Below are 23,586 nucleotides of genomic sequence, written 5' to 3'. Positions count from 1 at the left end.
TTTGGTCCATGGCTTATAACTATTAAACAAAGACTTTTTAAAAATCTCAGTGGGAAACACACTTTTGAAACCAAGGCCACTGAAAATGATAGCAGGCGTTGTTTCGCTTTATTAGGGTTTTTTAAGCATCCCCTAATGTGACGATCACTTTAAAGCAGTGGATCTCAACCGTTTTGACTTCAAGGCCCCCCATTTTCCACAACAACATTTGTCCCCCCACTAGCAATTTCTACCCAATATTTTAGAGACAAGAAGGATGCATTTCCATTACAAAAATAACCAATTACTAAGAAAATCTTGATTTTAGCTTATTTTACTGCTTGTTTGTCTTATTTTAAATAATTAAGTCAACTTGAGTCCCTCTTGGAAGAGGAGGGGAGGCCATCTTGAGGCCCCCAGTTTTGAACCACTGCTTTAAAGGAACCTTCTTCCTAAAATATTAAGGCAGTTATGTATTTTTATGTTTAAAGACTCATTTAAACTGTGTGAGAAAGTATTACAAGTGGACATCTGTGCGTTTCTTTGCCACAGAGGAACCGATGAGCTGCTGGGTGTGATGGACAGAGTGCACATCGTCAATTCCACTCTGGGAAAAGCTCTGGGAGGTGCTGCTGGTGTGTATATCTTACATTTCTAGATATTAAACATCACCCAAACAGCTTACATAGTCAAGCTACAATAGCTATGTATTCATCCAAAGTAGCGAATTTAACTTTAACATTACATAAAACATTTGCGAATAAAGCACTGTTTCCATCCCATGTGTTCAAGAGAACAAAATCGTCACTTGCTGGGAAATTGATGCAAAATATATGTTACAAAAGTGGAAGTAGCTACAGTCACTGTAGCTCTTTTTTTTTTCTCCATCATAAATGACTTGCGTCTTAGAGCGCAGACGAAACGCAATAATCTGTAGTTCAGAGGCCAGGTGTTTGTGAACGCAATCATGTGAGACACCTCTGGGAAGTCATTAACAAATCATTCTGATGACAGACTTTGGCTCAGGCGTTTCAGAACGATTAAACCAACATTTGAGTGCTGTGCAATGAAACTGATCAGCTGGTTAGTCCAGTTATCCAATCATAGCCACTGTTGAGGAAAAGTCACTTGAGTTTTTTTTTTTTTTTTTAATTATTATACATCGAGGGATTTATTTGGTAAATGTGCATCTATTCACATCTTGCCATTTCCATCCAGTGTTTTTTTTTTTTTTTTTTAATGCAATTTGAAAATTATCCCATGATTTACTCACCCTCAAGCCATCCTGGTGTATATGACTATCTTCTTTCAGACGAACACAATCAGAGTTATATTTAAATATATCCTGACTCTTCTTAGCTTTATAATGGTATTGAACGGAGGGTGTGTTTTAAAGCCCCCCAAAAATGCATCAATCCATCATAAAAATAATCCATACAGTACCAGGGGGTTAGTAAAGACCTTATGAAGTGAAGCAATGGGTTTTTGTAAGAAAAAATAATCATATTTAAAACTTTATTAACTGAAATAACAAGCTTCCTGCAGACGGCCAAATGCATCGATTTGTGGTGGAAGAGTAACCTCTGACCCGACGCATGACACGTTGACGAATGTGGACGGGCAGAGGATAGAGCAAAACAAAACACCGGTCACGAGTTAAAAGTCTAAAATGAGAAATTTTAAAGAGAAATGTTGGATGATTTCAATATAAGAGAAGAGCAGCTTGAGTTTGTTGCACAGCCCTATTTGTTTGAACCGTGAGAGGCGTCTAAGCTTATGATACTCCTACATCCTGTGTCATAAATCGCGTCTGGGGGTTATATATATAGTGGCTTTAAAATCTCACCCCCCAATCACAACCATTATAAAGCTTGGAAGAGCCAGGATATTTTCAAATATATCTCTGATTGTTTTCGTCTGAAAGAAGATAGTCATATGCACCTAGGATGGCTTAAGAGTGAGTAAATCATGGGATAATTTTCATTTTTGAGTGAACTAACCCTTTAAATAATAAGGCTGAATCAATTTCATTCCTTTCAAACTTATATTTTTCTGATTCTCTGTCAGGTGGTTACACTGTCGGACCCAAGGCTTTAATTGAGCTTCTGAGACAGCGGTCTCGTCCATATCTCTTCTCCAACTCCCTCCCCCCTCCTGTGGTGGGCTGTGCCACCCGTGCTGTGGAACTGCTGCTGGCATCCAACGAAATCGCTCAGTCCATGGCAGCTAAAACCATGAGGTAGGACTGGAGGTGGGAGTCGGCGTTCTGCGATGTTTGCACTGTAGATTCAGTTACACCCTTTAGCTTGTGTCACTGCAGTTATCTTTTGTGGAAAAAAGATAAGCAGGGTTAAAACTAACAGAGTTTGCTTTTCAGTCGGTCTTGCAGTCAAAACAAGCTGACGTTTGCAGTATTCTTGTATGAAAGTATGAATGCGTTTAAGAAGAAAGGATTTTTAGAGTTCACTGAGCTTATGATGGCAGTTCTCAACAGAAGTGCTAACAATGGTCTATTGTGCATCTTTTCTTCTGTGCCAAAGGTTCAGAAACAACATGACCCAGGCTGGGTTCACCATTTCCGGCACAGCTCATCCCATCTGTCCTGTGATGCTAGGAGATGCTCGGCTGGCTTCGCTCATGGCTGACGACATGCTAAAATTGGGTGAGAATTCAGGCATATATGTCGTGCCCATCTAAATTAATATATTTAATAAATTATTCAAGTCCAGCAGCACAGTTTAAAACGTGTTTTTCTCTCTTTGTCATCAGGAGTGTATGTGATTGGGTTCTCCTACCCAGTTGTTCCCAAAGGAAAAGCCCGCATTCGAGTCCAGATCTCTGCGGCTCACACCGATGAGGACATTGATCGTGCTGTAGATGCCTTCATACAGACAGGCAGGAAGCACGGTGTCATTTCCTAATGTCAGAACAGAACGGACAAAGTTGCTGACTGTTAGAGTGAGGCTAAAGTTACATATCAAAGTCAAATTCTTCTAATGCTACTGAGATCAGTGAAGGTCAAAGGGTACTTGTAAATTTACAGTATTGACAGAATAAATGTTTTCTCTAAGATTAATAGTTGCTACTTTTACAGCAGTCTTGTACAGCAGCTTTATACCAAAAGTGTCTTGACTTTTTTCTGTTGAGACATTTGTATTATTTGCTAAATCATGTACAGATCATGCTTATGCTGGAATTGTCCATTAAAAAATGGGTAAACATGAAAAAATAAAAATAAATAAATAAATGAAAAGATGATGCCATTTAATGTCTCCTCTGCTATATCTTATATATCTATATCTATATCCTCTACATTTAGTTATTTCTTTACAGAATGATGACCTTTAAATGGACTACTTACTAAACCAAAGTTACAAGATCTGAGATCTACTCTGTCCCTTATACAGTTTTATAAATCAAAACCTAATTCTAGATGTTTAATAAACAAAAAGCCCAATTTTATGACCATTTACAGCATTTTTTCTTTAATAGTGGGGCATGTTGTCACAATGGAGTCTGTCATTATGTCACAACAGGCCTATTATTAAATATAAATAGTAAAGCAATAAAGGAACACTGAACAATTAAACCTCAGAAATATAAAAGGTAACAAAACATTGTTTTAGCTAATAAATACTGTAATTATTAAATGTATTACATTTTAAACACATAACTTGACATATATGTCTAATACTGTTAGCTTTCAGCTAAAATCTGTCTTCATTATATAGTTTGACTCTTCTGAATGTATTTTGTCATTGTAGTTTTGAGAAAGGTCTCCACTAACAATCATTTATGTTATTTTTTATTTGATATTTATCATGATTAACATTTATTTTCGTATAAATAAGGTTTTGTGAACTGTAAACTGACAAGTCTTCAACAATGCTGATATTCCGCGCCAAACAGAACAGCTAGTTCCGGTCCCTGCACTGTGCTTTGTGTTTTTCCCGCCAGTACTCCGCTTTGGTAGCGCCTTTTTCGTGACGTACCTCGTCATAACGGCTTGTGGACCAATAAGCGGCACGGAAAAGTCACTGTGGGAGGAGTCTGGCTTCAGCGCGAGCTGGGCTGGAGGTTTTGCCGCGAAAGTCAGCGCGCTTGTGTCAGGGAAACACATTGTTGATTCTGACCGACACAGAATATTAGCAATACTTATAATTCAAAACACTGTTTGAAGTGATAGCTTATTGATCGTTTATTACAAGGAGTCCACTCCAGAACATTTGCAGAATGTCGGGATTTGATGATCCAGGAGTTTATTACAGTGACAGTTTCGGTGGAGGTGATGGCATTGGCGATGAGGGGGTCGTGAAACGCAGCCAGATCAAAAAGAAGTTTCGTGAGTTCTTGAGGCAATTTAGAGTCGGAACCGATCGCACTGGGTTCACCTACAAATACAGGTAACGTTATTGTGATATCAGTTTGCTTGCATCCTGGTGATGATTCTTTGTTCACAATGAGGGAGTACGTTTTGAACAATGTGTAATTAAAGTTTCCTTGTGCTAATCGTTGCATATTATATATATATTATTATATATCCTGTTATTATTTTTCCTGAATCCATAATCAATTTGTTGTAGTTTTATTTTGGAGTTATGCGCGATTTGCATCGTTCTTCATCAGAGTGACTCGGTAGAACCGATTTGGAACATGTTTTGTATGACGGAATCGTTTTTGAGTCGGTTCAGTGATCCGAACTGTTCGAAAGAATCGAATGATTTCCTAATGCTATTTTGCGCTAATAAAGTAAGCTATGTGCATACAATGTACCTTTTTAAACTAGGTTTATCATCTTCGTCTGCTATTTTTATTATTGTAATACTTTGTTCCACTGTTAAATGTATTTTTTTTGTTCTCAGAGATGAGCTCAAGAGGCACTATACTTTGGGAGAGTACTGGATTGAGGTGGAGATGGAGGATTTGGCCAGTTTTGATGAAGATCTATCAGACTGTCTTTACAAACTTCCTACTGAGAATTTGCCTTTGGTAAGGACAGAATTACAGAAATAATTTTTCGCATAAATATTGGAAATTTCACAAGACTTAAGTTGGATTTTTTTTTAGCATACGATGTAAAGTAATTATTGGTTATTAATTATATTTTTGATAGGTATTTAATAGGAAATGTAATCAAACTACAATAACAAATTAATAATCAGTTTATTTACAAATTTAATGTATTGCTCTAATTTTAGGTTATGGACTTTCTTAAAGGGTTAGTTCACCCAAAAATGAAAATGTCATTTATTACTCACCCTCATGCCGTTCCACACCTGTAAGACCTTCTTTAATCTTCAGAACACAAATTAAGATATTTTTGTTGAAATCCGATGGCTCCGTGAGGCCTCCATAGGGAGCAATGACATTTCCTCTCTCAAGATCCATAAAGGTACTAAAAACATATTTAATTCAGTTCATGTGAGTACAGTGGTTCAATATTAATATTATAAAGCGACGAGAATATTTTTGGTGCGCCAAAAAAATAAAATAACGACTTATATAGTGATGGCCGATTTCAAAACACTGCTTCAGGAAGCTTTGGAGCATAAATGAATCAGTGTGTCGAATCTGCTTTTCGGATCGCCAAAGTCACGTGATTTCAGCAGTTTGGTGGTTTGACACGTGATCCGAATCATGATTCGATACGCTGATTAATTTGTGCTCCGAATCTTCCCGAAGCAGTGTTTTGAAATCGGCCATCACTAAATAAGTTGTTATTTTGGTTTTTTTTGGCGCACCAAAAATATTCTCGTCACTTTATAATATTAATATTGAACCACTGTACTCACATGAACTGATTTAAATATGTTTTTAGTACGTCATGAGCCTATGAAGGCCTCACAGAGCCATCGGATTTCAACAAAAAAATCTTAATTTGTGTTCTGAAGATTAACGAAGGTCTTACGGGTGTGAAACGGCATGAGGGTGAGTAATAAATGACAGAATTTTCATTTTTGGGTGAACTAACCCTTTAATATTGTTTATGACTTTCCGGGATGCTGTATTATATTTGTGCAATGCATAAGTCCAATTTGAACATTGTTGTTTATAAGATTTTACATTTAATGATGTTGATTGACAGTTGGAGGAGGCGGCGCAGGAAGTGGCTGATGAGGTCACACGTCCACGGCCACTAGGAGAAGAGACCGTACAGGACATACAGGTCATGCTGAAGAGCGACGCCCACCCGTCCTCCATCCGCAACCTGAAAGTGAGAAAATAATGTTATCTTGACAATTACAAAATGAAAATGGGTGGATAGCGGAGTATTTGTTTACTCCTGAGTGTTTATTTGTGCATTAGTGTGCCACATCCATACATCTACAATGAAAACAATTAACATTTTAAGATTTAAAAAAAAAAAAAAAAAAAAATCTACTTATCTCCATCTTTTGCAGTCGGAGCAGGTGTCACGTCTGGTGAAGATTCCCGGTATAATCATATCCTCTACAGCTGTGAGGGCCAAAGCCACCAAAGTGTGTCTTCAGTGCCGCGGATGCAGAGCGGTCATCAGTAACATTCCTCTGCCACCGGGACTGCAGGGTTACGCTCTGCCCCGCAAGTGCAACACGTGAGTATTTTACCAAATGCTCAGTTTAGTTTTAACACGCTTCATTCTGTTTAGGGATTTTCTAGTGCTAACTTGTCTGTAAAACATATTTTTAGTCTGCCCAATTTTGAATATCATGTGACTAATTTTCATCAGTACAAACTTTTATAAGATGGTCTTATTTAAAATTATTTGGTCACACTATTTTAGGGTGTTGCATCAATTAACTGATGTTGTCAATCCATCCCTACTAGATACAGAGAATAGGCATGTTTTTATACCAATTTCCTGTCTTTTTGTCCTGCAGTGAGCAGGCGGGCCGTGTCAAGTGTCCTGTGGATCCGTATTTCATCATCCCGGACCGGTGCGTGTGTGTGGATTTCCAAACTCAGCGTCTGCAGGAAGCTCCTGATGCCGTTCCTCACGGAGAGATGCCACGACACATGCAGCTCTACTGCGACAGGTGGATGGACACAACAACAGCTTCATGTTGTCATGTGATGATTTTTTTGTCTACAGTGTGTCTAATTCATGACTTTCATCTCCCAGGTACTTGTGTGACCGTGTAGTGCCAGGAAACAGAGTAACTGTGATGGGCATCTACTCCATCAAAAAGGTGGCTCAAACCAAAGCCAAAGGTCGCGATAAGGGAGCCGGTGTGGGCATCCGAGCAGCGTACCTGCGTGTGGTCGGCATTGAAGTGGATACTGAAGGAGCAGGTGAGCGTGTGCAAAATATTATGGGAAACGTTTGTCTTGGGTTGAAAATGGCTATTCTCATGTCCTTCTCACCGTCTTTCAGGCCGTGGAGCCACTGGTTCAGTCTCCCCTCAGGAGGAAGAGGAGTTGAGGGCTCTGGCTTCCTCTCCGTCCGTCTATGACTCCCTCGCTCGCTCTCTCGCCCCGTCCATCTACGGAAGCGATGACCTGAAGAAGGCCATAGCGTGCCTTCTGTTTGGGGGCTCCAGGAAGAGGTGAGACAACAGAAGCTGCCTCAACTTCACATTTCTTTTTTCTTTTTTTTCATCTTTCTAATCTGCTCAAAATGGCTTTTGTTAGGTTGCCTGATGGTCTGACACGCAGAGGGGATATTAACTTGTTGATGTTGGGAGATCCAGGCACAGCCAAGTCTCAGTTGCTGAAGTTTGTGGAGAGATGTTCTCCCATTGGGGTAAGACTGTGATAAAGATGGACCATCATTCAATCACAAATGTCTGCTAAATGCCTGAATATAAATATTTCTTGTAATTGAGAATCTGTGTTAAAATGTATGTGTCTGTCTGTTAGGTGTACACCTCTGGTAAGGGCAGCAGTGCTGCTGGTTTGACAGCCTCGGTTCTTCGAGACCCCAACACTCGTGGTTTCATCATGGAAGGAGGTGCCATGGTGCTGGCGGATGGTGGAGTGGTCTGCATTGATGAGTTTGACAAGGTTGGACTTCTTCTAAGCAGTCTGGATATCCTGAACTTGCATATGTTCATGCAGTCTTATGAAATGCTTTGAGCTTTATGCTAAACCATGAAGTTTTTCTTTTCAAAAGATGAGAGAGGATGACAGAGTCGCCATCCATGAGGCCATGGAACAGCAGACCATCTCTATTGCAAAGGTACCAGGCGTTTTGCACTGCAGTAGAAATCCACTATTATTCTCTCATCAAACGGACAGACTCATCAATTTCTTTGTGTGTTTTCACCTAAAGGCTGGCATCACCACCACTCTGAACTCCCGTTGCTCTGTATTGGCTGCTGCCAACTCTGTGTTTGGCCGCTGGGATGATACAAAGGGAGAGGACAACATTGACTTCATGCCCACCATTCTGTCTCGATTCGACATGATCTTCATCATCAAAGACCATCACGACCAACAGCGAGACATGGTGGGTGAACAAAACAATTGCTGCTCATAGACTAAGGTGCGTTCACACTTGTAGTTCGGTTCGTTTGGTTCATTTGGTCCAGACCAAAGAAGAAAAAAAAAACATTTAGTCCTGGTCCAATTAGTGTTCAGATTGGCAATTTTATCACCGAACCTAAAGGCATAGGGATACATTCACAACGTGATTGGTCGGATTTTATGACGTATTGGATATTTTGAGACGGTATTTACCGAACACCCAAAACAATGCTGTGTGCTGAGGTAAATGCGCTCGTTGTGTGTGTGTAGACTACATGTGATGGTATTTTGGCCAGCTGGGAACTCGTGAAGAGCTCATAAAATGTGTAAAGTAGTCAAAACAGTGGCGGGAATCCATCCGTCACATACACAAACAATCTGCTGCGTGGAGACGCGCGTCTGATGCCTGTGATGGGCAAACTCGCGACTATGACGAGAAAAACCGACATGCGTGAGGATTCTGTCCTTTTTAGGGTCTCGTCTTCCTGTTTTTGGTTCGTTTACATGTCTTTGGTCCGTGTTGCGTTCATATATCATTCGAACCGCACCAGAGTTCGTTTGGAAGCGGACGAGACCCATCTTTAAGCGGTCTCGGTCCGCTTGTTTGGTGCGCACCAGGGTTCGGATGGCAGCGTACACATATGTTCAAATGAACTGCACTAACCGAGCAATCGCACCAGGGTTCCTTTTAATCGAACCAAACATGACAAGTGTGAACGCACCCTAACTCTTTTCCCGCCAGAGTTTTTTAAATTTATTTTGTTTTACAAAGTTGCCAGCCACCGCCATTGTTTTTGATCATTTTTATAGAAATGTAATGGCTCTAGAATATTTTGTGGTATGAATATCTGAACATGCAATATATCAAAAAAAGTTGAATTCTAGCTTCATGCATTTTTTTGGTCAACACTTGAATGTGGGTACATTGAACATTTTGAACAAAAATCCCCTTGAAGACTACAACATGCATAAGCAATGCTTTTATCACTTGTTTCTGCTCCTTTTTTGCTTGTGTTTTGATTTGGAGACTCTTTAAAATGATGTGTAATAGCGCCCCCCTATTGTGGAAAATTCTCTCAGTGGCTGGGAAAGATGTTTTAAATGTTTAAATTATTTCTTGTGAGCTAATGCTCATGCCTGTGTGTTTTTCTTTAGACTTTGGCCCGGCATGTGATGAACGTTCACTTGAGCGCTCAGACGCAGACGGAGGGTGTGGAGGGAGAGATTCCTCTGGCCATGCTGAAGAAATACATTGCCTACGCAAGAGTGTAAGTCTGGGTCAAGATAACATGTGCAAATAATTTATGAAGTACAAAAAAAGAGCTACAGTGGCTTCCCCGATTGCAGCAACTTCTGTTTTTATTAGATGTTTTTTGGCAATTTCCCAGGAAGTGGTGATTTTCGTGGCTTTGTATGGAAACATTGTCTATCAGAATTAAAATGCTTTGTCAACTCACAAACAGGAAATGTGGACCACGTCTGTCTGCGGCCGCTGCGGAGAAACTGAAGAACAGATACGTATTGATGAGAAGCGGAGCGAAGGAACACGAGAGAGAGATCGACAGACGTGCCTCCATCCCCATCACTGTCAGGTAACAACTGAATTCAGTATTATGGCACCTGTTTTTACTCATTTTGTTTCTCAATATGTGTATTTATACAGCCAGAATTTAGAATGGAGCACAGTGGCATGTAGTACACAGATTATACTTATTCACCAGTCGGTATGCAGTACCATTGCTTATCATTTCATACATAGCGCTTGTCTAGCAGTTTTTATGAAGTTATTATTAACTTGATGATCATTTGTCGTCCTGCAGGCAGCTGGAGGCTGTGGTGCGCATTGCGGAGTCTCTCGCTAAGATGAAGCTGCAGCCCATCGCTGGAGAGGAAGAGGTGGATGAGGCTCTGAGACTCTTCCAGGTGTCCACGCTAGACGCGGCCCTGTCCGGCAGTCTGTCCGGTAAGTGTTGGTCTTTTAAAGCAGAGAATAGACTGTAATATTACACATAGCTGCAGATCCCTATGGAGAATTAGGCCTGCCACTAAAAATAAATGAAGTAGTAATCAATTTAAAGGGATAGTTTACCCAAAAGTGAAAATTATCCCATGATTTTCTCACCCTCAATCAGCCAGTTTATCATTATTGAGCCCCTGAACTTTTTAGCCTCTATAAATGTAGCTGGAGAGTCTGATGTATGCTGTATGTCTGTAGGTGTTGAAGGATTTACCACTCAGGAGGATCAGGAGATGATCTCTCGCATAGAAAAACAGCTGAAGAGACGCTTCGCCATCGGATCCCAGGTGTCTGAACACAGCATCATACAGGATTTCACCAAACAGGTGTGTTAAAGCTCCAGGAGTTGATCACAATTTGCCTAACTTCTCACATCACTATTATTTATTGTCAGTGTGTAATTACGTTGTCTGTTCTTTTAACAGAAATACCCAGAACACGCTATTCACAAGGTCCTTCATCTGATGATGAGGAGGGGTGAACTGCAGCACCGCATGCAGAGGAAGGTTCTCTACCGGGTCAAGTAGAGAGATGTGTGATTGTTTCACGCGCAAATCTGCCAGCAGAGCCTGGCATCTAAACACAGATGTGCAGACTGAAGCCACCGCAGAAATTATATACAATTCAGATTTATTGTACATAGTTGTCTGGACACTCTATTGCTGGAGAAATGTCCGGTTTATCAATCTACCCGTTTGCTGAGAAGTTCTTCTCATCTTTTTGTCAGTGCTTGGTATGCTTTATTGTCGTCATGTGGTTTTTCAATGAAAAAGAATGCTTCATCACAAATCTAATCTGTCACTCGTCAAAGTAAAGATATGAATTTTGTATGGATAACATAATAAAGCAATTTAAAAAATGAATATTTGCGTCTGTCTTGTAGCAAAAAAGACATCAATTTTGATTTTTTTTATAAAGTTACATTTTATTGTATTTTTCAAGAATACATAGAAAACAATTGCATATTTATAGACAGATAAAAAAATATATTTGTTGAATGCACTAAATTTTGGATAAAAGCATCTGCCAAATGTATAAATGTAAATGCACATATTCTAGAAGCTGGTACATATTTTAAAGAAAAATATATGCTGACATGATACATTTTAAAGTTATTTCTAAATGACTTTTTGGATCACTTGAAAATGTGCTTGATTTATTACTGAGTGCATGTTTTATAATATCCATGATTAGTGTTGGTTAAAGATCAGCCTGTAGATTTGACCTATGGCATTAAGATGTAACACACAAATAAAAATAAAAAAAGTGCTGAATCAAAAAGCATAAACTCCCATTCCAACAGTTGCCAAAGTGATTCCCACACCTAACGCAAACTGGAGAATCGGAGAGTTTGAGAAGGTTCTTGATTGACTTTGGGATGCTGTGTCACTTCTTTTTTCACCTAAACAAATAGAATATGGCAATTATTATATATATTTACTATTTCTAAGCAATTTCACTTATTATTTTATACTTACTTGAAGCTTCCTCTGTGATGCTCAGCATTTTCTGAAGATCATCAAAAACCTGTTTGAAATGACAAATACAAACATTGCATCAATGTTTAAAATCTATCTGTCCATCTATCCATCCATCCTTCTCAAAAGTTAGGGGTCAGTAATATTTTGTAATGTTTCTCAAAGAAGTTATTCTCACCAAGGCTGCATTGATTTGCTCAAAAATGCAATAAAAACTAATATTTTGAAATATTACTATTTAAAATGACAGTTCTATTTCATTATATTTTTTTAAATGTATTTTTTTTTTTATTGTGATGGCTGAGCTGAATTTTTGCTTTTGATCAATCTAATGCATCCTTGCTGACTAAAAATATTACTTTCTTACTACTACTATTTATAAAAAAGAAATAAAAAAAAAACTGAACAGACCCCAAAGTTATTATATATATATATTATATATATATATATATAATTTTTTTTATTATTATTTATTTATATATATATATATATATATATATATATATATATATATATATATATATATATATATATATATATATATATATATATATATATATATATATATATATATATATATATATATATATATGAAGAGTTTCGTTGCAAAACGATAGATAAAACATGATTAGATATTTCTATTATATAAGTTATGAAGGTTTAAATCAAAACAAACCAACTGTCAAACCAAAATTCATTCAGACACCTTGAACATTTCATTCATTAATACAGTTTATTCACTATAACTAAAATATGACAAGATCTCAGAGATAAACTGTATCAGGAATCTTAATTATGTCAGATAACACTTAAGCAAAACATGGTCAGGTCAAAGTGTCTGAATAATTTTTGGTTCTAAATTTGTATCAGTTTTACTGGTAGTCCACTGTATGAAGAATTTTTGGGTATAATATATCACAGTTTATTTTGATATCCTCACTTACATAAATGAACTATAGTGCCCTGCATCCACTAGTAAAAAATAAATAAATAAAATAAAAAGAAATCTAGTGTCTGAATAATTTTTGGTTTGACTATATACATTTTTTTCTGTTATATACATATAAGTTTGGGGTAACAGATGTTATATATATATATATATATATATATATATATATGGAAAGGAAATAATATATATGTATAATGTGTCATTGCTTACCTCAATGTTGAACTCAAAAGCTCTGCTTGCCTCGTCCAGCACTTCCTGTCTCTGCTTGTCTGTTAACTCAATGCTGTTCATTCTGCTCCTGTACAGCTGCTTGAATCTATTGGGGCTCGTCACTCCAGGAAATGAGAAGAATGCGATTCCCTTGATGCCACTCAGTCCCAAGGATTTCTGGGTAATTTTGCCCAGCACTTGGCCTCCTGACAGATCACCGAGATAGCGTGTATAGGCATGTGCCACCAGAAGATTTGGACTGTTCTTGCCAATCTAAAGGGAACAGAGAGCACTGAATTAGAATGAAAATCACTGGAATGGAAGAGCGTTAAATGCTCCAATTTCACATCCTCTTGCGTTCCACTTAAAGAGATGATTCACAGACTCGCCTCTCTCAGTCTCTGTGTGTATCTGTGTGTGGCGGCAGGCACTGTTATTCTCTTCCTCCAGTGGGGTCCAAAGAAGTGCTCCAGGTCCAGCTCCAGAGACTCCAGTCTGGCCAGCTCCTGAGGGAAGTAGACGGGCTGAACGGCAGGATGGTCGGCGTTCCTGTCCAGCTCTTCCTCTAGCGCTCGGTAGATCTCATACAGAGAACACAGCAGAAGCTGGAAACATTAAACAAAAATTATTACACACGACACAGATGAAGTTAGCTGTTAGTACAAGGCACTATAGAACCTATATATTATTATTATTATACATTTTATTTATAGGTGCCTTACATGACACTCAAGGACACCATACAATTAAAAAAATAAAAATAAAATAAAAATCAACAATAAACAACAATTAATCATTATTACAATCAAGACAGACTTGAGACAAACTATATTAAGGGTTCTGTCGCTTCATATACAGAAGCTTTTAGGGGTTCTCATTATGGGATCATTTTATGGATTTAGTTTTAATTAATTTTGTTTTAATTGTAATTACATTTTACGAATTAAACAGCTCATAAACATACTTCATTACTAGACAAAAATGAAATAACCTGTTAAACATGAAGGTATTATGGAGTCATTTAAGACATTTCTCCTTATATAGAAACATTTTGGCATAAGGTGTTCTTTAAATCTAAGTCAAGAACCCTAGAGTTCTAATTAGAACCCCACTGAACCTTACAAAAGAAGTTCTGACTTCTTGTTGAAGTTCCTCAGACTTCTTAACGCCATTTATTATGATTAGTGATAATGTGGAAATCTATTGATATCGTTTAACTGATATTCAATCTATTATTTTAAACTTTTTACATACATTATAGTTCATACATTTAAATTTATAGCCTTCAATTTGCTGATTAATCGATTATCAAAATAGTTAGGTACAGCAGATGGTATTACTGTGTTACTTTCATAGACCATGGCGTTGAATGATTACTAATTTGATGCTCCATGGAATTTATATAGTATAAGATATTTAAAATACCCTGTTTTATCATGTTACATTTCTGAACAACCATACTGCTATGTTACATGCCCAAAAAAAGTATCACTTCTTATGGTAATTTTTGGTATTTTGTATTTGTTAATATTGTAAGCTTTTGGAATGTTTTAAAACACAATACCTAATATTTTCCTGAAAAACTTTTATTTAAACCCCTTTATTGTTTCATATAGGCCTATTTTTTACATGTTAAAGTCACATATATTTGTCTGCATCCTGATTGTGAATGTATGGTCTTTGTGTAGCTGTACCTTGTACTGCGTTTGTGTGATCTGTCCTTTCTGGTAGTTGAGCATCAGTTGTGTGTTCTCAGCTCTCACGTGACTGTCTTTGGTGGCTACTTTTATCTGCTCAGACAGATCACTGCGGAGAAAACATGGCACAATCACTCATCAGCAGTCTAAAAACTGATTTATACTTATGCTTTTAAGAATCACTGACTCGACTTTACTTCAGGCTTCAATGCTGCAGTATAATAATCACTATGAGTTTCATTCGATGATTATTGGCTGAATGAAAATAATAAAAAGACATGTTTTTTTTACCTGCCAGTGCTATCTCTTTGTTTGCTTTTCGTGGATTCCATCTCTAAAACAACAAATATTTGTTATTAAATCTCATAAAGTCCACTGTAACAGATTTAAATGAAGTTTTGTCGTCTTACTTGCAGTGTCGAAGTCCTTGTTGTGTTTCTTGCTGTGTCTCTCTTGTCTTCACAGTGTTCACAGAGGCTGTGATCTCCCTGTCCTCCACACTTCATTTTTATACCATCTCCTTCCCATCTGAGTCACTACATTTGTGGAAAAGGGAAGTGAAAATGTCGAGGTAGTTCCACATGCTTTCACTAACCATGACTGGACGTTTTCTTCGACCGAGAAATCTCAATGGTTTCTCATGACAAAGCAATGAGAGTCACATGACATGAGACCAGTTTGAGTCAAGGTTTATATGGGTTATTAAGTTAGAAAGTGTGTTGCAAAGTATGCAATTAAGCGTACAAAGTCTAATAAAGCTTTAAAACAATGTGTTGTGGGCACTTTTATAGTTTACGCTGATTTCATGACTGTACAGTTTCTTTGTTGGCGTGGTTCTCTAAACATGACACAGCAAAACCTCAAAACAATGACAGTGTAGTTTTAATTTTTTGTAATGCACTGGTTAATTTCAGGTTATTAAATATACATATTGTAGATAAAAATCTTAATATAAAATATTTTAAATATCTTCAAAAAATCATTTAGAAAATACTTTTACATTTTCTCTATTTTATACTTCCACTAGTTCATTTAATTGATCTGCCAACAGTAGACATACATGCATGCAATCTTTGTTAAACAAATACACACAAATGACACGGATAAAACAATAAAAAGGAAACATCTGAAAGGCTTTTGAAAAGTGGAAAAAAAATGATGAGTGTATAATAACAGTTTTAATGTTTTTTTTTTTTTTTATAAAAAAAGAATATAAAAAGGAAAGTTTACTTTAAAAACATTAAAATACTTTAAAAAAAAAGAGTTGAAAATAAAAACAAAACACTGGATGCATTTAAGTGGGCGTGAACTATTTAGCCACGCCCCTCTTGCCTCTCATTGGTTCACGTTCGACGTCCATCTCTTTCGTGACGTCAAAAGTACGCTCTGTCTTCTGTCTGTGGAAGATGTTATGAAAACCGTGCAATCGCAAAGATGTAGTTTACGAAATGCCTGCCTATTATTTTCATATTTTCTGTTACTAAAGGATCGCAGGAGCAGCTGTAGTTGACGGTAGGTTGATTTAATGGCAGTATATTTACACTATACTGTGTTTTTCGCTCTTGCATGTGTTGGATGTTGCCGCATCCCCAGTATTGGAACAGGGAGCCATAATTGGCTGTATCTGTAAACATGTACCTATATATAAAAAGTAATATATATTGTGTATTAATTTATAGTTTGTAGTTCTATTCTCAATTACTGTGTTTACCTTTATGCTTAGTTATGTATTTATTTCTTATGCTTTATCATATGAAGTAGTTATAGTTTAAAGGCTTGCTATTTTCTGCATATGCTGTTAGTTTTTAAATGATGTAATGATTTTAAGGTAAACCTCCTATTACATGTAGAGCTTTAATCTGTTATTTGTATTTCCATCCCAAGGCCCCATGAGTGTGATCCAGCCTCTCTTCAGGCTCCTGTGTGTCCTGTCCCTGGCCACTTCTGCTTCTGGTCTTCATGGCCAAAATAAGACCGTGAGCCATGAGTACTGTGTGCTGGGAGCTGGACCTGCAGGGCTCCAGATGGGCTACTTTCTGTCCCGGAGCCAGAGAGATTACATCATTCTAGAGAGAAACACAGGACCAGGCAGCTTCTTCAACATGTACGTGAGATCTGAATGACAAACAATGTTTTCTTTAACTGAGATAGAATAATTTAGACTAGGAATGAAAACTATTGCAGTAAAAAGGGAACATAACTAAGCAAAATATACGTTTATGGCATTTTTTTTTTCAATTTTAATTACATATTATATAACATGCAACATAATTAAAATATAATGCATCTTAAGATTTATTAATATAACTTTATTGAAGTTGAACCATCTTAATTACTGTATTCCTTTCAGATATCCTCGCCACAGAAAGCTCATCAGCATTAATAAAATATACACTGGGAGGCGGAACAAGGAATTCAACTTGCGTCATGATTGGAACTCCCTGTTGAGTGACAGGCCCGACCTGCTGTTTCAGCGAATAAGCCGGGAGCTTTACCCCAATGCTGATGACTTCCCACGTTACCTCTCAATGTTTGAGAAAGAGCTGGGACTGAAGGTTAAATATGGAGCTGATATAGGGAGAATTCAAGCATCAGAATTTAATGGAAACCGGGGATACATCCTGTCTGATCAGAATGGTGTTAATTATCAGTGCAGGTATAGTAACTACATTTTTAATTGAATATTTGTCACTTTCATATGCCCTCATAACTTTTTTTTTTTTAATGTAATTTAATTTTTTTTTTCTTTGTCTCTATAGTGTCCTGTTGGTGTCTACAGGCCTTTGGGTTCCCCAGCAGGTGGATTTTCTTGGCTCTGACCTCGTGGAGGGTTATGAGTCTATTCCCACTGATCCTGAGGAGTTTAAAGAACAAGCTGTGTTAATCCTCGGCAAAGGAAACTCCGCCTTTGAGACGGCACAAAGCATCTTGGGTAGAGCCAGCCGGATTCACTTGTATAGTCCCAGCCCAGTACGTCTCGCATGGCAGACACACTACGTTGGAGACCTCAGGTATTTAATCCGCTCTAACTCATTGCATAAAGCATAAAATGAATGTTTTCAAGTACGCTTATATCTGCAACCAAAAATTCACAAGTGATTTGTCCAGGTAGGATTAACGTTTTCATCCTATTCTTCTCAACCAACCCTTCTAACCCTTCCACTAATATCAGAGGGCACTGATTGGATGATTGGCAATCAGTGTTGCCAAGTTATCCAAAATAGTGGTTATCCAAAAGTTATCCAAGTTATCCAAAATCTACTTTTAAGTTGTTTCTGTGAGTTCATACCTGCGCAACAATGTACAATTTTGGTGCTCCAACACCCCCCCATCCTGGATGTACAGTGGAGATTTCAGCTCCCGGCTGAGAAAATTGCATTGGGCTATTTTTGCGCAATTTTTCATTGGCTACAGACCTGCCAACCGTGATTATAATGTTGTTCCAGGATCAAAAAATGTATGTAATCCAGGAACATTTCATACTTGGCTCATGCCAACATAAAGTCAAATTCACTTTATGACCTTTTATGACTTTCTCATATTTCTGACTTTTTTCCCCCTCACAATTGTGAGTTTATAGGACAATTAGGACTTTGTTTCTTCTAAATCAAAATATTCTCTCACCTTGCTCATCTTATGAGTGGACATTTCTCTGAGCCCACAGCAAGTGACATGGAGAACACAAACGAATGAAAATCTGAGGCAAAATAGGATTTTATGTTTTATTTTGAAAATGTAACATTAACATGACAGCAATTGGAACATAGCCATTGTTAAGAAACATATAAAGCAAAACATAAATGTGCTAAATAAAATGTAAACATATTTCCAATATCGGCTAGCAGCTTGCACATCCCTACTTCATGCATCGCTGTACTGTAGGCAATGGATGTTTTTTGCCCACAAAATTTCGCTAGTGTTACTGCACCTTAAGTCGAAATTAACATTTCTTAAGTCGAAATTAAAGTTGGCATGAAACGGAAGTTGCGATAGTCTTTTCTTCCATATTGTGATGAATATCCAAGTGAAACTGGATATTCTGGAATGAGAATGTAGGGCAGGACTGGATTTCATCTTTTGGGAATTGATTGGATCGTAGGAAGTTGGGCGTTTCTAACTAAATTAAGGTAGATCTGCCAGTTTGTAGTCAGTTGTGAGGATATTTAGGGTACATTTACACTAAAACGGTATACTAAAAATGAAGAAAAAAAATTCCTTTGCTTTTTTCGCGTACATGCAACAGCATTTTCAAAATGATCCCCGTTCACAAGGATCCGCGGAAATGACTAAAAATGCTTAATTATTCATGCCATGCCAGTAGATGGCGATATAACTTTGTAATAAACACTTAATGCCTATAGACGTTACCATTTTCACAAATTTGCGTTTTTGTAGTTTATACGGAGACAATGACAGTATCGGTTTCAAAAGCTTGCGCTTTCATGGCCGCAACAACGCTGTTGTCGTGAAAATAAACGACCAAAACACATAAAAAGTTTTCAGTTTATAGTTGAAAACGGTTTTGTTAAACGGCCCCTTAGTCTCACTCTCCGCCAAGACACACGTCATGAAGAGAAGAAATATCGTTTGGAGGGGGAGGGGAGGTTAACATTTTTGATTAAAGATTACGAGTGCACATGAATTTTTAAAAAAATAATGACATCCATAGATAAATCTTTTATAATAAACACTGCAACATTCTAAATTCAAGAATTGTCTGTTTTGATTTCATGGTGACTTTACCATTTCTGTTTTTAGGGCAGTAAATAATGAGCTATTAGACACGTACCAGCTGAAATCTCTAGATGGTCTAGTAGAGGGACGACTGGAGGATATTGCCATTGTTCATAGAGGAAAAAATGGTGGGAAAAGGAGCACAGCAAAGAAAAGAAGTCGAACATCGACGGAGGGAAAGGAGCCGCTGTATTTAACTCTGACTGAACTGCTTGATGACCAGAACGGCAAGAACATTTCAGAGGTCACCGGTCAAAATCTGCCTGGTTACCACACTGATAACTTCTCCCTCAGACAGCCGTATGACCGAGTGATCCGCTGCCTGGGCTTCCGTTTTAACTTCTCAATTTTTGATGGGTAAGATATGAACAATTACATTTATGAATATGAATTATTTTCAGTTTGACAAAATATTTTCATTATTGATCCAGATCTGCACGGCCGCCCCAAAGCAGCGGTGCCCGAGGCCGGTTGCCAGGCGTAACAGCCTGGTATGAAGGCAGAGGGACACCCAACATGTTTGTCCTGGGTACGGCAGCCCACTCCAGAGATTATCGTATGTCTGCTGGTGGATTTGTTCATGGGTTCCGCTACACTGGTAAGGATTACGCCTCACTTAAACATAACTTTTCACGTTTGTCATAAGAACTTAGGAGGTCATATTAAAGTTTCTCTGTTTTGCTACTACAGTTCGTGCCGTTCATAAAATCCTGGAGCAACGCTACCATAACATTGCCTGGCCCGCTACAATATTACCCATCAGTCAGCTGCAGTCTTGGATTCTTAAGAGGGTGAATGAAGCTTCTGGACCGTACCAAATGTTTGGAGTTCTTGGGGACATGATTTTACTGCGAGGGTAAGAGATGCATGTACAATATGTCATATCTGATTGTCAATCAGTCAGCTGATGAAATATTCAAAATATTTAAAAATTATTAATGAAATGTCTTCTGCTCACCAAGGCTGCATTTATTGATCACAAATACAGTCAAAAATAGTAATATTATGAAATATTATTGCAATTTAAAATAACTTTTCAATTTGAATATATTTTAAGTGTTATTCCTGTGATCAAAGCTGAATTTTCAGCATCATTACTCCAGTCTTCAGTGTCACATGATCCTTCAGAAATCATAATGATATGATGATTTGATGCTTAAGAAACATTTATTGTTACTATCAGTGTTGAAAACAGTTGTGCTGCTTAATATTTTTGTGGAAACCATATATGTTCTTTCAGGAATCTTCTGAATCTTCAAAGAACAGTGTTTATTTGAAATAGAAATCTTTTGTAACATTATAAATTTACTGTCATTTTTGATCAATTTAATGCATCCTTAATGAATAAACTGATCTTGACAAGACTGTGATTATATCCCTCACAACCTTGTTTTCATTCACATCAAATTAAATATGTCTGCTGTGATTTAATGTTTGTTTTACCTACACAAATCTCGCTCCTACTCCCTTCCGCAGGTCTTACTGTGAATGTCTGGAAGAGTTTCCTCTGCAGGCCCTGCCCCAGCTGTCTGCTCTCTCTGGGCGGCCCCTCTCAGATCATGGACTCCTGGTCTTGGTCATGCAGTATGGACTGAACCGGACTGATACACTAGGGCCCGGTCGGGCTGAGTCAGAATGGACCAAAGCCTGGAGGTCCAACTTCCTCCATCCCGTCCTGTACTACTACAACACATTACCTACAGGTGAAGAGCTTCTCTAATATGTTTTGTTGATTTACTGTATATAGTATGTTGTGAATAGAGATTCAATTAAAGGGTTAGTTCACCCAAAAATGAAAATTCTGTCATTAATTACTGACCCTCATGTCGTTCCACACCTGTAAGACCTTTGTTCATCTTCAGAACACAAATTAAGATATTTTTGATGAAATTCGAGAGGTATATGACTCACCCATAGACAGCAATATAATCAACACTGTCAAGGTCCAGAAAGGTACTAAAGACATCATTAAAACTGTTGACGTGACTGCAGTGGTTCAAACTTTATGTTATGAAGGGACAAGAATACTTTTTGTGCACCAAAACAAAGCAAAAATAATGACTTTATTCAACAATATCTTCGCTTCTGTGATTCTCATAGTCTGTTGATGTTCAGCGCTCCCGTGTTTACGTCAGAATGCCGGCTCGGTATTGGCCGACGCTGTCACGTGAGCAGTACGACGCATGTGTGTGATGCTGACGCAGGAGCTGGCCAATAATGAGCCGGCGTTCGGGCGTAAACATGGGAGCGTTGCACTACGTTCACTATGTCAACAGCATAGGAGACTAACAGGGAAGAGAAGAGTTTGTCAAATAAAATCATTATTTTTTTGTTTTTTGCGCACAAAAAGTATTCTCATTGCTTCATAACATAAAGGTTGAACCACTGCAGTCACGTCGACTATTTTAATAATGTCTTTACTACTTTTTTGGACCTTGACAGTGTTGATTATATTGCTGTCTATGGACATATGGAGTCATATACCTATCGGATTTCATCAAAAATATCTTAATTTGTGTTCTGAAGATGAACGAAGGTCTTATGGGTGTGGAACGGCATGAGGGTGAGTAATTAATGTTGTGATGTTTTTGAGAATATTTTGGACTTTCTGTTGATGTCCTATCACAGTCATGTACTGGAATGTTAAATTAAGTGTGCTTTATGTTTCTATAGAGAAAGATATGAGACAGCGTCCAGGTGGCTGGCCACTTCCACGACCTGAGGCCATTCATCACATGGTCGAGGACTTTCTGACTGAATGGGATCAGCCCATATCACACAGCCAACCTCTCAGACGCTTCCTCGAGCACTGCCTCCAAACTGACCTCAGGGCCTTTTATGCTGGTCAGTACATACTATACACAAATGTGAGACATTTGAGTGGCAATAATTCACTAAATATGCACATAATGGATGTTTTACAATACAAAAAGTTTGGGGTCAGTAAGATTTTATTCAGCAAATTCATATTTGACGTCACAGAAATAAATTATATTTTAAATTATATTGCAATAGAAAATGGCTATTTTTATAATGTTTCACAGTTTTACTGTTTTTAATGTATTTTTGATCAAATAAATGCAGCCTTGGTGAGCAGAAGAGACTTTCAGAACTTTAAAAAAATCTCACCAAAAAGTTCTCTCCCAAACTTTTGAACAGTGTTGTGTATGCCAAAAAAACTTTTTTCAACTGTTCTTGCGAGACTTAATAATTTATGTGCTTCTATGTGTCCTTTTCCCTCAGAATCGTGTTTCCTTCTGTCCCTCACCAATCGTACCCCACCCCTCTTTTGCCGCCAAGGTTACTTAAGAAAGCAGGGCATTGTGGGAAACAGCCACCTATGGCAACATGCCCGTGAGGCAGGACTCATGGCAGATCATCAGGGAGAGGTTGCGCCCGGTGATGATTCATTAGCTCCTGAATACCTGAAACATGCTGGCGCTGCAGTCGTTTCAACTATGAACTTTGACCTTTGAGGGGCATTAATGGTGCCAAAGACTGAATCTGTTCTGCTTTCAAAATCCTGTTCATCTACCTCCCACTTCTCATGGAATCTACTTACATTTTTATAGAAAACATCCCACATCCAGCGTACTCAGACTATGATCAAACATATGGTTAAATGACAATGAAATAATAAGTATTACCTTGCCATAGTTTTTATAAGCCAAAGTCTAGAGTTATATACTGTTTTATGGTGTTGGGTTTGGTGTTGCAGTACAATGCATAACTTATAATTTTTTTTAATACTATTGTTAGAGGTATATAAAGTATTTTCATGGGTTGACATGCATGTATGTATATTTATAACTACAATAAAGTCATCCCATCTCTAAATAATTTCAGAAAGGTGTGTGTTTGTACTTACCTTAGTATGTAAAATTAAAAATATGGAATTTATAATATAAAATAAACATTGCATTGTAGCATAAAAAATAAAACTGGTTCAAAAACGCATTATTGTAGTCATTTAAAATCTTTTTTATTGAAAAGACTGGGATATTAGAAAAGGAGTTTTCAAAATCTAAAACAATGGTTTTCAAAAAACCCATAATATTAGTAAATATAAAATAAGAA

The 23,586-nt window shown here is 37.6% G+C and overlaps 4 protein-coding genes across 4 annotated transcripts in view; 3 read left to right on the top strand and 1 right to left on the bottom strand.

The window, feature by feature from the left end:
• gcat (glycine C-acetyltransferase) overlaps window positions 1–3,242 on the top strand; it is a 9,926-nt gene extending 6,684 nt beyond the window's left edge. Inside the window, exons 6-9 of the mRNA XM_048160877.1 lie at window positions 532–614; window positions 2,047–2,218; window positions 2,520–2,641; window positions 2,749–3,242. Coding sequence (XP_048016834.1) covers window positions 532–614; window positions 2,047–2,218; window positions 2,520–2,641; window positions 2,749–2,900 — 529 coding nt within the window. The 3' untranslated portion in view covers window positions 2,901–3,242. The remainder of the gene's footprint in view (window positions 1–531; window positions 615–2,046; window positions 2,219–2,519; window positions 2,642–2,748) is intronic.
• Window positions 3,243–4,001: 759 nt separating this feature from the next.
• Window positions 4,002–11,304, top strand: mcm5 (minichromosome maintenance complex component 5). The gene is made up of 16 exons (XM_048160790.1): window positions 4,002–4,382; window positions 4,842–4,968; window positions 6,065–6,193; window positions 6,381–6,553; window positions 6,840–6,995; window positions 7,082–7,251; window positions 7,334–7,505; window positions 7,591–7,702; window positions 7,819–7,962; window positions 8,072–8,137; window positions 8,231–8,407; window positions 9,580–9,692; window positions 9,888–10,016; window positions 10,245–10,387; window positions 10,640–10,767; window positions 10,867–11,304. Exons 1-16 carry the CDS (start codon window positions 4,213–4,215, stop codon window positions 10,966–10,968), a joined length of 2,211 nt encoding a protein of 736 aa, XP_048016747.1. The 5' UTR covers window positions 4,002–4,212; the 3' UTR covers window positions 10,969–11,304.
• A 196-nt stretch (window positions 11,305–11,500) lies between these two features.
• On the bottom strand, window positions 11,501–15,403 carry hmox1a (heme oxygenase 1a). Its single transcript, XM_048160979.1, has 7 exons — window positions 15,186–15,403; window positions 15,067–15,109; window positions 14,773–14,884; window positions 13,468–13,683; window positions 13,079–13,351; window positions 11,920–11,968; window positions 11,501–11,843 (listed from the first exon to the last, which is right to left on the bottom strand). The coding sequence occupies exons 2-7, from the start codon at window positions 15,105–15,107 to the stop codon at window positions 11,716–11,718; spliced, it is 819 nt and encodes a 272-aa protein (XP_048016936.1). The 5' UTR covers window positions 15,108–15,109; window positions 15,186–15,403; the 3' UTR covers window positions 11,501–11,715.
• A 724-nt stretch (window positions 15,404–16,127) lies between these two features.
• On the top strand, window positions 16,128–23,354 carry foxred2 (FAD-dependent oxidoreductase domain containing 2). Its single transcript, XM_048159608.1, has 10 exons — window positions 16,128–16,287; window positions 16,660–16,879; window positions 17,126–17,431; window positions 17,535–17,786; window positions 19,534–19,866; window positions 19,941–20,107; window positions 20,200–20,365; window positions 20,986–21,212; window positions 22,183–22,353; window positions 22,753–23,354. Exons 2-10 carry the CDS (start codon window positions 16,665–16,667, stop codon window positions 22,983–22,985), a joined length of 2,070 nt encoding a protein of 689 aa, XP_048015565.1. The 5' UTR covers window positions 16,128–16,287; window positions 16,660–16,664; the 3' UTR covers window positions 22,986–23,354.
• Window positions 23,355–23,586: the final 232 nt, after the last annotated feature.

The sequence above is a fragment of the Megalobrama amblycephala genome, linkage group LG1 (assembly GCF_018812025.1).
Source record: "Megalobrama amblycephala isolate DHTTF-2021 linkage group LG1, ASM1881202v1, whole genome shotgun sequence".
Classification (NCBI taxonomy): domain Eukaryota; kingdom Metazoa; phylum Chordata; class Actinopteri; order Cypriniformes; family Xenocyprididae; genus Megalobrama; species Megalobrama amblycephala.
This window is presented reverse-complemented; position numbering and strand designations above follow the sequence as displayed.

Coding starts and splice junctions, on each gene's coding strand:
- mcm5 (XM_048160790.1), top strand. CDS start 4,213: ATGTCGGGATTTGATGATCCAGGAGTTTATTACAGTGACAGTTTCGGT. Junction 6,194..6,380: donor CCTCCATCCGCAACCTGAAA/GTGAGAAAATAA, acceptor CATCTTTTGCAG/TCGGAGCAGGTGTCACGTCT. Junction 7,506..7,590: donor TTTGGGGGCTCCAGGAAGAG/GTGAGACAACAG, acceptor GGCTTTTGTTAG/GTTGCCTGATGGTCTGACAC.
- hmox1a (XM_048160979.1), bottom strand. CDS start 15,107: ATGGAATCCACGAAAAGCAAACAAAGAGATAGCACTGGCAG. Junction 13,352..13,467: donor ACACACAGAGACTGAGAGAG/GCGAGTCTGTGA, acceptor TGTTCCCTTTAG/ATTGGCAAGAACAGTCCAAA. Junction 11,844..11,919: donor CATCACAGAGGAAGCTTCAA/GTAAGTATAAAA, acceptor CTATTTGTTTAG/GTGAAAAAAGAAGTGACACA.
- foxred2 (XM_048159608.1), top strand. CDS start 16,665: ATGAGTGTGATCCAGCCTCTCTTCAGGCTCCTGTGTGTCCTGTCCCTG. Junction 20,108..20,199: donor TCATGGGTTCCGCTACACTG/GTAAGGATTACG, acceptor TTGCTACTACAG/TTCGTGCCGTTCATAAAATC. Junction 20,366..20,985: donor GACATGATTTTACTGCGAGG/GTAAGAGATGCA, acceptor TCCCTTCCGCAG/GTCTTACTGTGAATGTCTGG.